Source organism: Sinocyclocheilus rhinocerous, unplaced genomic scaffold, assembly GCF_001515625.1.
Source record: "Sinocyclocheilus rhinocerous isolate Xijiao unplaced genomic scaffold, SAMN03320098_v1.1 scaffold258, whole genome shotgun sequence".
NCBI lineage: Eukaryota > Metazoa > Chordata > Actinopteri > Cypriniformes > Cyprinidae > Sinocyclocheilus > Sinocyclocheilus rhinocerous.
In genome coordinates, this window is record NW_015634010.1 from 1,113,633 (window position 1) to 1,125,951 (window position 12,319).

The 12,319-nt window shown below is 40.1% G+C and overlaps 1 protein-coding gene across 1 annotated transcript in view; it reads right to left on the minus strand.

Moving 5' to 3' along the window:
• Positions 1 to 11,585, minus strand: part of LOC107744937 (cell wall adhesin EAP1) — a 17,624-nt gene extending 6,039 nt beyond the window's left edge. Inside the window, exons 1-7 of the mRNA XM_016558767.1 lie at positions 11,559 to 11,585; positions 8,686 to 9,162; positions 8,118 to 8,570; positions 5,200 to 5,355; positions 2,207 to 2,422; positions 1,056 to 1,141; positions 344 to 452 (exon numbers count right to left, since the gene is read on the minus strand). Of these exons, the coding sequence (XP_016414253.1) occupies positions 344 to 452; positions 1,056 to 1,141; positions 2,207 to 2,422; positions 5,200 to 5,355; positions 8,118 to 8,570; positions 8,686 to 8,917 (1,252 nt within the window). The 5' untranslated portion in view covers positions 8,918 to 9,162; positions 11,559 to 11,585. The remainder of the gene's footprint in view (positions 1 to 343; positions 453 to 1,055; positions 1,142 to 2,206; positions 2,423 to 5,199; positions 5,356 to 8,117; positions 8,571 to 8,685; positions 9,163 to 11,558) is intronic.
• Positions 11,586 to 12,319: the final 734 nt, after the last annotated feature.

Consider the following 12,319-nt stretch of genomic DNA (forward strand, 5'->3'; position numbering starts at 1 on the left):
TCAACACATTAGAATGATATCAGAAGGATCATGTGACACTGAGGACTGGAGTAATGGCTGCTTCAGCTTTGTCATCACATTGATAATTTACATTTAAATTACATTAAAATACAAATCAGTTATTTTAAATTGTAAGAATATTTCACAGTATTACTGTTTTTCACAATTCCACAAATTGAGCTTAACCTAGAATATTCCTTTAAGCAAACCTGTATTTCAACAGTGAGAGGGTCAATGTGACAATTGTTATCATTTCCATCTGTCACGACTCGCGTGTCATTTCTCAACTGTAATCAAATCCTTTGTAACAGCTACATGTTAGGTGGTATGAGTAGGGGCACACCTTGGTCCTCACAGGTGGGTTTTTCTCGGTTCTTGGAGCTACTCTCAGACACACTTGAGCTGAGAGAACAATAGGATGATGTCCTTGATCCACTCTCCATACTGATGAGCTAAAAGCACAACAATTAACACACAAACAGGACAGAAATGCATAACCACCAAATATGAATGTGTGTGTTCGCGGCCATGGCCGTGCTAAGTGTGGGCCCTGCTGTGCTGCAAAGAAGCAATGGCCTCCCTAGTGTCGACAGTAATCTGTCCTGGGGAAAATCTATTGTACTGAAACTTAATTGACGGCAACTTACAACACATTCATGTTTCGGCCACCATACCCCTCCCCTTGCCTTCCTCCTTCCTTCATAAAAGAAAGATTAATGCCTCCATCCCTTTGCACCTGCATCCAGTGCTTTGAGTCCCCGTACCCCTCGCTGACATTGTTTACCCCCTAAACCTTGGCCTTTGACCCAGCTGTGGCACATCCATGTCCTAAAATTCAGCCCCCTTATCAGCATGGCAAGTCAGAAAAGCCCAACTTTCTTTTCTATAAGCGACTGCACCTTTTTCTCATCCGTAGTGACTTATTAGCCCCACACCTGCCGCCTAGCAGCAAGCAGAAATCCCCCAGTCGCCTCCATACAGCAACGACAGCCATAAAGTGGCTCATAGATTCCTTTATGTGTGTGTTGAAATGGTTTTATGAGCGACATACTCACCCCGGGGCGCTTTCTACGTCCCTTGAAAGTTGCCAAAGAATCTTGGCTGCTGTTTCTGCCACTTAATGGTTTGTGGTTGTCCAGGGCTGCAAATAGACACACATGGCTTGAAAACAAGGGCACACCAAATATACAAGTGCAAAAGAAATGCAAGAAGAGGTATGATAGTGAGTGATTAATGCCTTGTATTTGACATGACTGAAGGTTCATAATCCCTCTGCAAATACTGATAGAAATGGTGCCTCACAAACGCGCAACAGCACCTGTCTACTCGCAGCATGCCAGGTGCAGACACACCTAGCGAGGAGCCTGGCCTCCACGCGCTGCCGTGCTTATTTGTGCCAGACTTTAGAAACACATTAACACTATTTCAAAACACATCCGATCAAGATTGCACCCAGATCTGATCCGGCGCACATGGTTTTCCTTTGTAGTGCCTTTATCTGTGGATTGCGCCTGAACAATGCACAATAGCCGCATCGCAGGATTACGTCCTGATAGGGGGCCATTGCAACCAGACGTGTGGATGAACTGAGGTTTTGGGTTAATGATAAACTTGACCCGTTTTTTATCTTGATTAATATGACTTTTTCATAACTCCATAAAGCGGTTTTTTTTTTTGGAGGAGGAGTAACAAACCGCTACATCTTTATGGCTTCAGTTAAGGACTTGTAGCCGAACAGATGAGAGGCATGCCGGCTTTGGTTCAAAGGTAACGGTCACAATGGGGTCACACACACATACACATACACAAATACTAAAAACATTACTCTCAAGGACGGCCAGCAATCGGCACACCCGTAACGTTATTCCCCGACGCCCTCTCCTTTACACAGCACAATTGCCAAATTTCCCCAACTCAAATCAACCGTTCCTTTTGGGATTTTTTGCCCCCCTCTTAACTGTTATTTTTCAGAGTTATTTAAAGGCAATCAAGGCGCTGTTGCTCGTGAATGTAAACATTACAGTCTGATGAAAGGTGACAGGGAGAGATAGCAGGGTCCAATGCGTCTGCTACAGTCTTTTTATGCGCAAATATGCGCACAGACAGGCAAGCTTATACATGCACACACCCACACACAAAGGGACGCACACATTCACCACTACGCTGGACAGGTGCTTGGCAGCTTGCTATATGATATGTAATGTACCTGTGGACTGATAATATTGGGGAATGCCCGAGCTCCAGACTCTAAGGCTAGGTTCATACCCCTCCCCGTCCAGAGTATGACACCATTCAGGGCTTGGGATGGAACCTGGACTCTCGGATCCTCTTCGCTCCAATAGCAGGAGCTGCACACGGGACAAAGATCCCAGATCACCTGAATCACATCCCACAGTTAGTGCCGCAAGTCCAGGACTCAGATCTGTGAAAAAATAGGAAGAACATGTATATCAGTCAGAGCTAATTTGATGTGGATGTGATATAAAAACATTATTTTTTTTAGAATTAATAAAAGATAAATCAAGGAAAATAAAAGATTTTTGTCAAATCTGTGATAAATTTGGAAGAGTGATTTGAATTAGAGATAATGAGAAATACATGTAATTGTGGTGCTTTTTGAAAGCTCTGGTTGTACAAAATAATATCATAATTCATATTCAAATATTTAACTAATATTTATCAAATGTATTTATATAAAATAATAAAATAAGTGATCTTGAATAAATTGTTTAATAAATGTAATAATTATTTTTTATTTTCAGATGCATGAACAGTATCCTAAATAAACATCAAGATCACCTTTATCACATTATCGCATCCTCCCCCTTTGGGCTCTAACGTGCCAGCTTTTTGAAGAAACTTGTTACAACAGGTGTCATGTGAAATGTGCCCATGTCTGATATCTATATACTAGACATACCTTTCTGTTCATTTATTTATTTATTTTTACTAAAGAGGGTTAAGGATCACACTTTCATCATGTCCTAAGGGTCCTGTGTTCACAGTCACACCCTGTAGTAACAGGATCACTATCACTATATGGGCCACATATGCAAATCTCCAACCCACACTACTGAGGTTTTTTTAGCAATTGGGGGAATTCACTCTACTTTCACACTCTACTGTAAACCTTGAATCTCAGCACTTCACACGTTATTTTTACAGACACTTAATTAAAATTTAACCATTACAATGCCTTTCAGAGATATACCTCCATAAACAGGCCCATGAGAGTTTTAGGCGTGTCTATTTTTTAACACAGACAAAGTGGAAGAAAGACAAATTGACAGAAAAAAATGTAATTAAGAACCTGTTTGAGGGATAATGAGCAAAAGCCCCCCCCCCCTTTTTTAATGTTCTCAGATGAAAAATGTATTGCTCTCAGTTATGTCTCATTTGAATATCAAATGAGATATTGAATAACTCCTAGAAACAAATAGGAGTATAGTTACGTATAAAATGCATTGATAACATTGCTCATATTAAACCCTGTTGAAGAGACCAGCTAGTTTGTGTTGGTTTGGTGCTGGTCTAGGACACCAACATCCAAAACACATATATGCTGGTTTTAGAAGACACATATGCGATTACTCACTTTTTCCTAGGATAAAAATCTGAGAAATGGGAGTATTAAACAAAATTATCCATCTCACTGGTGTCTAGGAGAAAAAAATGAGATAGAGAGATCTCCTTTGAGATTTTCCATTACTATAGCATGTGTATAACTGGTAAAGTTTCTTCACCTTCTCAACTTTGCTGTTGAAAAGACTTACTAACTCGTAAACACCACTAAGCCTGGTTTTGAATCTTGGTCTAAATCCCTGAGCTGTTCAATATGCTGTATACGCACAAAAAACCTTTCTAAGGAGGAAAAAAACTACTCAGCGACAGAGACTGACAGTTATTCCATATGGATTTGAACACAATGACATGCATTACAGTGGCTGGTGTCTATGCAGCTGAACGCTGCATTACAAGCACATGTTAGTCATCCAGAGGAAGCTAGAAAGGTGAGAAGGTCAAGTCAGGAGGTCAGGTCACACAGGCACCCGGAAATGCTTAACACCTTGTCAAGATTCAGGAGGAAATTGTGAGGGAATAATTCACTTAGGTAATGTTTCTGTGACCGTCTCTCTCTCTGACCACATTGGTCACACACACAAACACAGCAATAATCCTCAGGGCAGGGTGAAGACAGGGACTGTGTCTAATTGAAGGATTAGGCTTTTGATAACATTTGAAAAAATGTCTGCGGGGCAATGTTGCCGTGAGACAATGCCGAGGCCGGTTAGTACGCTGGTAAACCAAGTTTACACAGCAGCAAGTGATTTTAATCTCTTGGACCTTACAATATTTGAATTTTTCCACACCTGACAGCCTAACGTATTTACCAGGGGACATTTCTGTTGAAACAGAGAGTAAATAATTATGGCATGTCGAACCAGTATGCAAGTTTTAAAACAAACAGGCGAAACCTCATTCACAAGATTTGCATAGACAATAAATTGATTACTTGGAAAAACTTAAATATGGAGCAACTTCTGTTTGCTACATGCAAGTCAATGGATCAAAATTATGGAGAACTGTTATTATTAGCAAGTATCAAACAACAAAAAGGTAAAAAAAAAATTCTGTTCTGACTTTGAAAGTTTTCAACAGAAATAAATAAATAAATAATTGCTGTTATATTATATATAAAATATTATAAAAAAGTTTGAGGTCAGTAAGATTTGTTTTCCCATTTAATTCAGAAAAATAAAATCAGCATTTTTTAATTTAGCAAAGGTGCATTTAAGTGACCAAAGGCAAATATAAGTCACAAGTTTTATATTTCAAATAAATGCTGTTCTCGTCAATGTTCTATTGGTCAAAGAAACATGAAAAAGAATTGTATCACAGCTTCCACAAAAATATTAATCATCACAACTGTTTTTTACAACAATAAGAAGAAACGTTTCTTGAGCACCAAATCAGCATATTAGAATTATTTCTGAAGGATGTGACACTGAAAACTGGAGTAATGACTGCTGAATATTCATTTATGCCCTCACAGGAATAAATAGGATATAAAAAAAATACATTGTTAACTTAACACAAAGTAATTCTTCCCGGTAATATTTAATCACTTCTTTTTGTTTAGTAAAATGACAATATAAAAAGCCTCTGTTTGAATTGTGTCCATGGTTTGGGCAGTATTACCTGTGGTAGGTGAGGATCGGTCAGTTTGACTCCCGGCTGGGTGGTCTGGAGACACACAGGAACTTGAGCGAGGGGCCAGATCATCCAGCTCAGCAAAGATATCAGACTGTGACCTGTCGGACTGGGAGTCAGGGGTCCCTTCCATTAAACTCTCATCTGAAACGGTCCAAAAATATGATGAGTAAATACAAACGCAATATACTGTGTAAACATCTCTTTATGCAGGGATTTGCATTTTAGCACAATGGACCTTTTAACCTATTTCCTCAGCTGTCATGCCAGATTTTGATTATTGCTCTAGGCTGATTGAATATCGTAATATCTTCAAGAGCAAAACAACCACCATCATTACACCCTCCCCTGCAGGGATATCTCAGTTCCTGAGAATGACTTTTGTCCAGAAGCTTCTGGTACAAGTGTAGATTAAAAGATATACACATAACTAACAGTCAAGTGACTCGTAAACTTTATACTTTTAAACACTACAGTTCGCTTGTGTGCACAACTTTAGGTTATTTCTTATTCTATTTTCATCTTAGACTCTACCAGACAAACACACATATACAGACACATTACACACACACACACACGCACATATGTGTGTGTGTATACAGTAGATAGATAGATAGATAGATAGATAAGACAGATAGATAGATAGATAGATAGATAGATAGATTACACACACATACACACATATATGTGTGTGTATGCATACATACATGCATACATACATACATATATTCAAATAAGGCCTCCATGTCTGCCTGCACACACACACACACACACACAGCTATTGTATGGGAGCAGCCCTCGGCTTACCACTCACACATACAATAGAGGGACTTGACTCGACACTTCAAAACATATTGGTGCTGTCAAGCTCGCCGTCATCTTCAGCCAAGTGCTTCTTGAGACGGTCTATGAGTCTGTGAGGGAGTGCGTACACCAGCCTATAGGTTGAATGAAGGCAGGGTCAGAAATTAATCGGGCCTTGGGGTAAAATGGCATTAAAGTTGACAAATGCCCTGATATTCAAAATGTGTGTACAAAAAAGCCTAATAAAGCTTTCTTTGTGAAATAAAAAGTCACACTAGTGTTCAAAAGATTGGGGCCATTATGTTTTTTAAATGACTTTGGAAAGAAGTCTCATGGCTTACCAAGGCATTACTCAAAAATACAGTAAAACAGTAATATTGTGAAATGGCATTACACTTAAAAAAAGTTTTTTTCTATTTTAATATTTTTAATGCATTTTTACTGTGATGGCAAAGCCGAATTTTCATCAGCCATTACTCCAGTCCTCAGTGTCACATGGTCCTTCAGAAATGACACAGATTTGTAAATTTGTAACATTCTAAATGTCTTTACTCTCACTTTTGATCAATTTAAATGTATCGTTATTGAATAAAAGTATTAATTTCTTTAAAAAATCTGGTGGCGGAAAGCTGGTCAGTTTTACAAAAAGACCTCCAGACTGGCATATAGTGCTGTTTACACACAACCGCATACAGACCGACTTGAAGAAAGTTAAGATCACTGACGTCCCCCATTGCAATAATTTTGAAGTAATTTACTAAACCGCAGCTCTACTATCATATCAGTGATATATTATCTGTCTAGCCCCATAAGTGAGCAAACAAGACACTGATAGTCACTTTATCACTCCTCTGACAAAAAAAAAGAGAAAAGACGAAAAAATCTCTCTGCAATTTCTGAATTGTTTGCTCTCTTTCATGAACTCTCAGTTTGAGTCAGATGTCAGTGCCCCGGCTCTTTATCCTTACAGGGGACGGTAAATTAGCACACGGAGGGCATCTAAGAGATACGCATTGTAGCTGAGGCTCGCTCACTGTTCGCCCGTCAGCGAGGCGGCAGTCAGCTCAGATTTATGACTGCCGCTCCACACGTCTGCCTTTCAGGGAGTGGAGAGAATAGAGAGAGAAAAGAGGAAAAAAGAAGGGAACGCAGGAGGCTGAGGCTCAGAGGGGAGAACACAACGCAGCCGGCATCACTGCCTCCCCCCCCCTCGTCCCCCACAACGTCCCCCATTGTAAAGGCCTTGGCCACTTTGAACCGGGAAATCAAACGGTACCAGCCTGATTCCCCATCAAAAGAATCCCCTCGCTTTCCCTCTGCTTTCAGTAAAGAGCAGAAGAGAAAAGCTCTTTGCCATATTTATGACTTAGTCGCTGTGTAGAGAAAGTCGAAGCTCATGGTCGTGGTGTAGGACTTTGATTTTCTTTTGTTCTCTTTCATGTCTGAGGTACGGTGAATGTTCAGTTCTGCTGGCCCAACTGACCCCATCGTGTATGGATGAATATGCAAGACTCAATCTAATAAAGCGTACAGTGTGTGTAGGGGTGTGTGTATATGACATCAGATTTTGCCTTTCAGGGATGGAATTTCTAAAAATGTCCCCAGAAGAATAGCAAACCTTGAGCCAAGTTCATAAATGATGTCTTAATTCATATATTAAAATATATGACGATTAAAGCGAAACAAAACAAGTTTTTTTTTTATGAGTACTTTTGTCCTGTTTTACAGTAAAAATACATAAACATATTTAAAAAATAAATTTACTTGCAAAGCAAAATATTAAATGTTACACTATATACAATATTATAATTTGGTTTTCAGAGAATATATCTCTACTGTATATAAAACATTTTCAAAATAAATGAACATTTAAAAAAAAAATTTTCTGAATCTGGTACAATTTTTATCTCTTGATTTAAGCACAATTTCTAATAAAATTCAGTGAACTTTATTCTTTAAAAAAATAGGGGTCAGAAAAATACACGTAGATCAATATTGAATTCTTAAAAGCTTACAGTTTTCTCAAGTAAATTTATCCTTTTATAAGGATAGTCATTATAATTAGCTTATGTTTAGAACAATGTGTTTATGTTTAAACTCACCTTGCAGTTCATCCTGCCGTGGCACGATGGGAGGAAGCACAGGCCAAAGGTTCCATTCTGATCGACTATCCACTGTTGAGCAATCAGGTTTTTGTGAATGAATACTCAGGCCAGACCGACTGGATCCAGGGCGTCTATGCAAGGTTTCATTTGTGGACTGTTGGATGACCGGGTTTTGCCGAGATTGAGGGGTATTGGAGGTGTAAATTGGAGTGTCTGGCAGGCAAGTGGAAGGTGTTTCTTGTTTGCAGGAGGTGAGAGATCTGGAGAGACGTGCTTGAAGGACGTCTATTCGTGAGCTGGCCTGACTGCAACTTCCTGCAGAGCTAAAGTGAAGCTCAGGAAGAGAAGTAGAGCAGCCCTCTTGATAATAATTATTCTGGTCAAGGTCAGAAGCATGGTTATCTTCGTCATCTGTACTATTGTCTTCACAATGGTCAACACTGAAGCTCACTGGCAATGTAAAGAGAGTGCATAAATCAATCAAGGATCTCTTAAATGCATCATTTACATTTTCATTTTAGATGATAACCAAGTGTTCAAAGTCAATGTTAGGAGAACTGTGTACCTGACAGGGCATCTGAGAAGCTACTGTTCAGGTCGGTGCTACGGCTGAACTGGCTTGATGAAGGGCAGCTAAAACTGGAAAGAGAATTTGGGGTCACAGATGAAGTTGGTGTGCCTGGAGTAATTGGGCTACTTGGAGTACTTTGGGTGCCAGGAGTAGTTGGGGTGGCTGGGATGCTTGGGGTTGTCGGGGTGGACAGAGTTGTTGGGGTCATTGTGTCCTCTTCAGCCATTTCATGGTGCCCTTTATTCAGATTTTGTGGAGCAGAGCATGCATCTTCTTCCTCATCTGTCAGTTGTAAGTGTGTATTGGAGGTTTGGGATTTCTGAGGGTGATCAACAAACTTGAGTGTCAGAGAAGGACTTGTTGGAGGTTCTGGAGAAGCTCTACTTGGATTAGGGCATCCAGGTACATGCGGTAGAACCACACTGAATTGACTCCTGCTGGAATTATCCACATTTTGGTTACTCTTGACATCTGGGAAAAGAAGAGGTTGAGATCTTTTTAAATGAATGTGGTTATGAGGACAACCCATCTCTGTGGCACATTTTCCAATTTTGCTCCTGTAGGGCCACCTTCCTGCAGAGTTTAGCTTTAACCTGCTCCAACACACCTGACTGGAAGTTTAGTAACTCTTTTAGTTGGTTAGAGATCTGGAGCTGAACTCTGCAAGAAGGTGGTCCTCTAGGAGCAGGATTGGAAACCCCTGGCCAAGGGGGAGATTACATCTGGGTCAAGGTTAGGGTCGCACCACAGGATGAGGTTTGGGGAATCTTTACTCAAAAATGCAAATGAGAAAGGGCATCGCTAATGCACAAGAGCAGAAATCCTTCACTAAACAAACCATACCGCAGCATAGAGCGCCCAGTCTGCAGCTGTCTCATGTAGAGATGAACAGGACACACTCACACACTCAAACACACACTCACGTACATCCACACACACAGGCTTAATGACAGGCATTGTTCGGGGTGCACACAAAAAGAGGTCCTGAATAATTAACATGGGGGTCCTGCATGAGGGTCAGGAGGAAAGCGTATTCATCATCATTTACAGCTAAAAAGGAGAGGAGAGAGGCAAAGGCCACCCAGCCCAATAGCTGACGCTGCCCTACTCCACTGAGCCTCAGAGCAAACAGTCTTTTGCCTGTTGCGGGCCCCTGGTTCCTAACAAGGGCCCCAGACACCCCCTTCCCCTCGAAAACTCTGCCCCTCTGCAGGAGCAGCTGTCCAGTTCCCATCTCAGTATGCAGAGTGACTCTAAGATATGATAATTACCACTTGCAACCACTATATGAAGGAACTCATTCTCATAATTGGGATTAGAAACCCCATATAGCTAATTATGGATGCAATGACAGCAAAGCAAACAAACTATCTATCTATCTATCTTGCCAGGCTGACAGCTCTGTGCTGTGGATATTAGTGTTGTTTTTGGTCATCGAATAAACGCAAAAAAAAATAAAAATAAAAAAGTACACCAATAAACCAACTGCCTTTGGCTCTCGTCCCTTATCGTTTGTTGTCCCCCAGGGCAGTATGTTGTGAGTCCCCCAGCAGGGGCCTGTGTTGAAGCAGACCAGAGGCCCCTACACAATACACTCTTGTTCCACTCAGTCTGTGTCACTGAGGAGTCAGAGGACAGAACAGTGAGAGAAAAGGATTGAGTGAGGGGAAAGAGAAAGAGAGAGAGAGAGAGAGAGAGGCTGGAAAGCTCATAGCTGCACTGCTGTTCTTACAATATCATTGCCTAGTCCATCTGTCACAGTCTCACACTCACAAAATGTATGTGTGTGAACGACATGTGTCATATCGCACTGTTGTGGCCTCGCCCCCCTGCTCTCCTTGGGGAGCTAAAGGCAGGTCGGGGTTGTTGTTAGAGTCTCCGAGCACCATATGGCTGTATAATTAGTTTTGGCCTGTGATGTAGAGTAATGCTCCCATCACTGCTGACTCCCAAGCTCGCTCTGAAAGACATGGTCCTGATGTGCGTTAATGACCAATCTTATCCAAATACCTTCACACCACAGCACTGAGGCCTAATGGAAGTAGCAGGCCACTAGGAGGGCGGCACCACAGTAAACATGCATATATGAGCTTAATGGATGCATGACATTCATTTATATTCATATTTGCGTTCTTAACAGTAGCTCAATTTCAGATCATTTGGTTTAATTTGAGCAAGACATGGTACACTGTCGGGCTATAAATTAGTTTGTTTTGGTGAGGAAGGTCATTTCAAAACTGAATGATAATTGCTGTTATTCAATACGAATAGTTTCTCTGAATATAAATAAGGGATACACTGATATGAAAATTATAATACTGATCAATAAGTCAATAATTATTTTCAAGTCATATTAAATTTATATACATTTATATAGTCTTATGTACATTTAAATTTATATATTTTGTCTAAATAAAAAATTAAATAAATGAATTATTTAAATATTACAGGTGAATTTAGGCAACACATTATATTGTAGAGAATGAAAAATGGATGTTAATTTTGAGATTTGCTAAATTATTATTGTTGTGTTTTTTTTTAAAGATTACCTTTAAATAAGCAAAGTTGATGGCAGGGGTAATGTAAATGTGGAAATGAGCATGCACAATTATATGAATAAATGATAAAATATTTATTGATAAATGAACGATTTTATATCAGTCGATCATGGTAAAAAAAAAAAAAAAACTAATAACGACTGATTTAATTAAGAAGCTCAAATAACGACTGATATATGATGCATATGAATGTTCTTTTTTTTTCATTTTCATTAGAGCAAGGGCACTTTGTTAAATTTAACCCCTGTGCCTGCTGTGCTCTACGCCTGAGAAAATATATCAGTAAAAGGACTGTATATCAGTACTAACCTGGACATCTTTGAGGTTGGGGAGCACTCTGCTGCCGTTGTTTTTGCCCCAGAGGATTAGGCCCTGGTCTGGGATGCATGTTTAGGAAATGTGGGGGTCTGAAACGGACAGGCCAGGCCTCCATATGAGCATGAAAACGAGAACACAAGGGCGGAGGGCATTTCTCACGTCTGATTACCTGAAGAGATAAAAAAATATCTTTGTACTGATTTACAAAATAACATTTGAAAAGTCACTGCACTGGTTCAGCTAGCTTGAATAAGCACCTCTCTGCAGTGCCCCCTAGTGTTGACTTATTGAAACAGCTTATTCAATATTGCCCTTCACTGTGACACACACATACATTTAGCATTCTTGATGCAGGGCTAGCATGGTCCTTCCTCAGTTAAGTCAATGAATTTGGAGCAACAAGACGCAAGGAGCAGCAGTTGGTCAATAATGATATATAGAAAGGTTAACTTGTTTGCCCTTTGCCTGTCAGCTATAAAGACCAGTTAGCAAACATAGCTGCATTCTCAGGCTAATTCACAAACAATGTTTTTATGTAACAAACACATAACGTAAATTTTTACGGGAATTTGAACAGACTCTTGGTCATTTTGACACTTCTCTGTGTTTGTGTGTGTCTCGCACACTTTCTCTTTGCTTTGTGTAGCCAGATGGGTGCCACACTGCTTATAACTTGTCAGAGAGCAAGTCTTAACGTGTCCAGTGCCACAGGGCAATGTTAACAAGCACAAATACACACACGTCTTGATGTC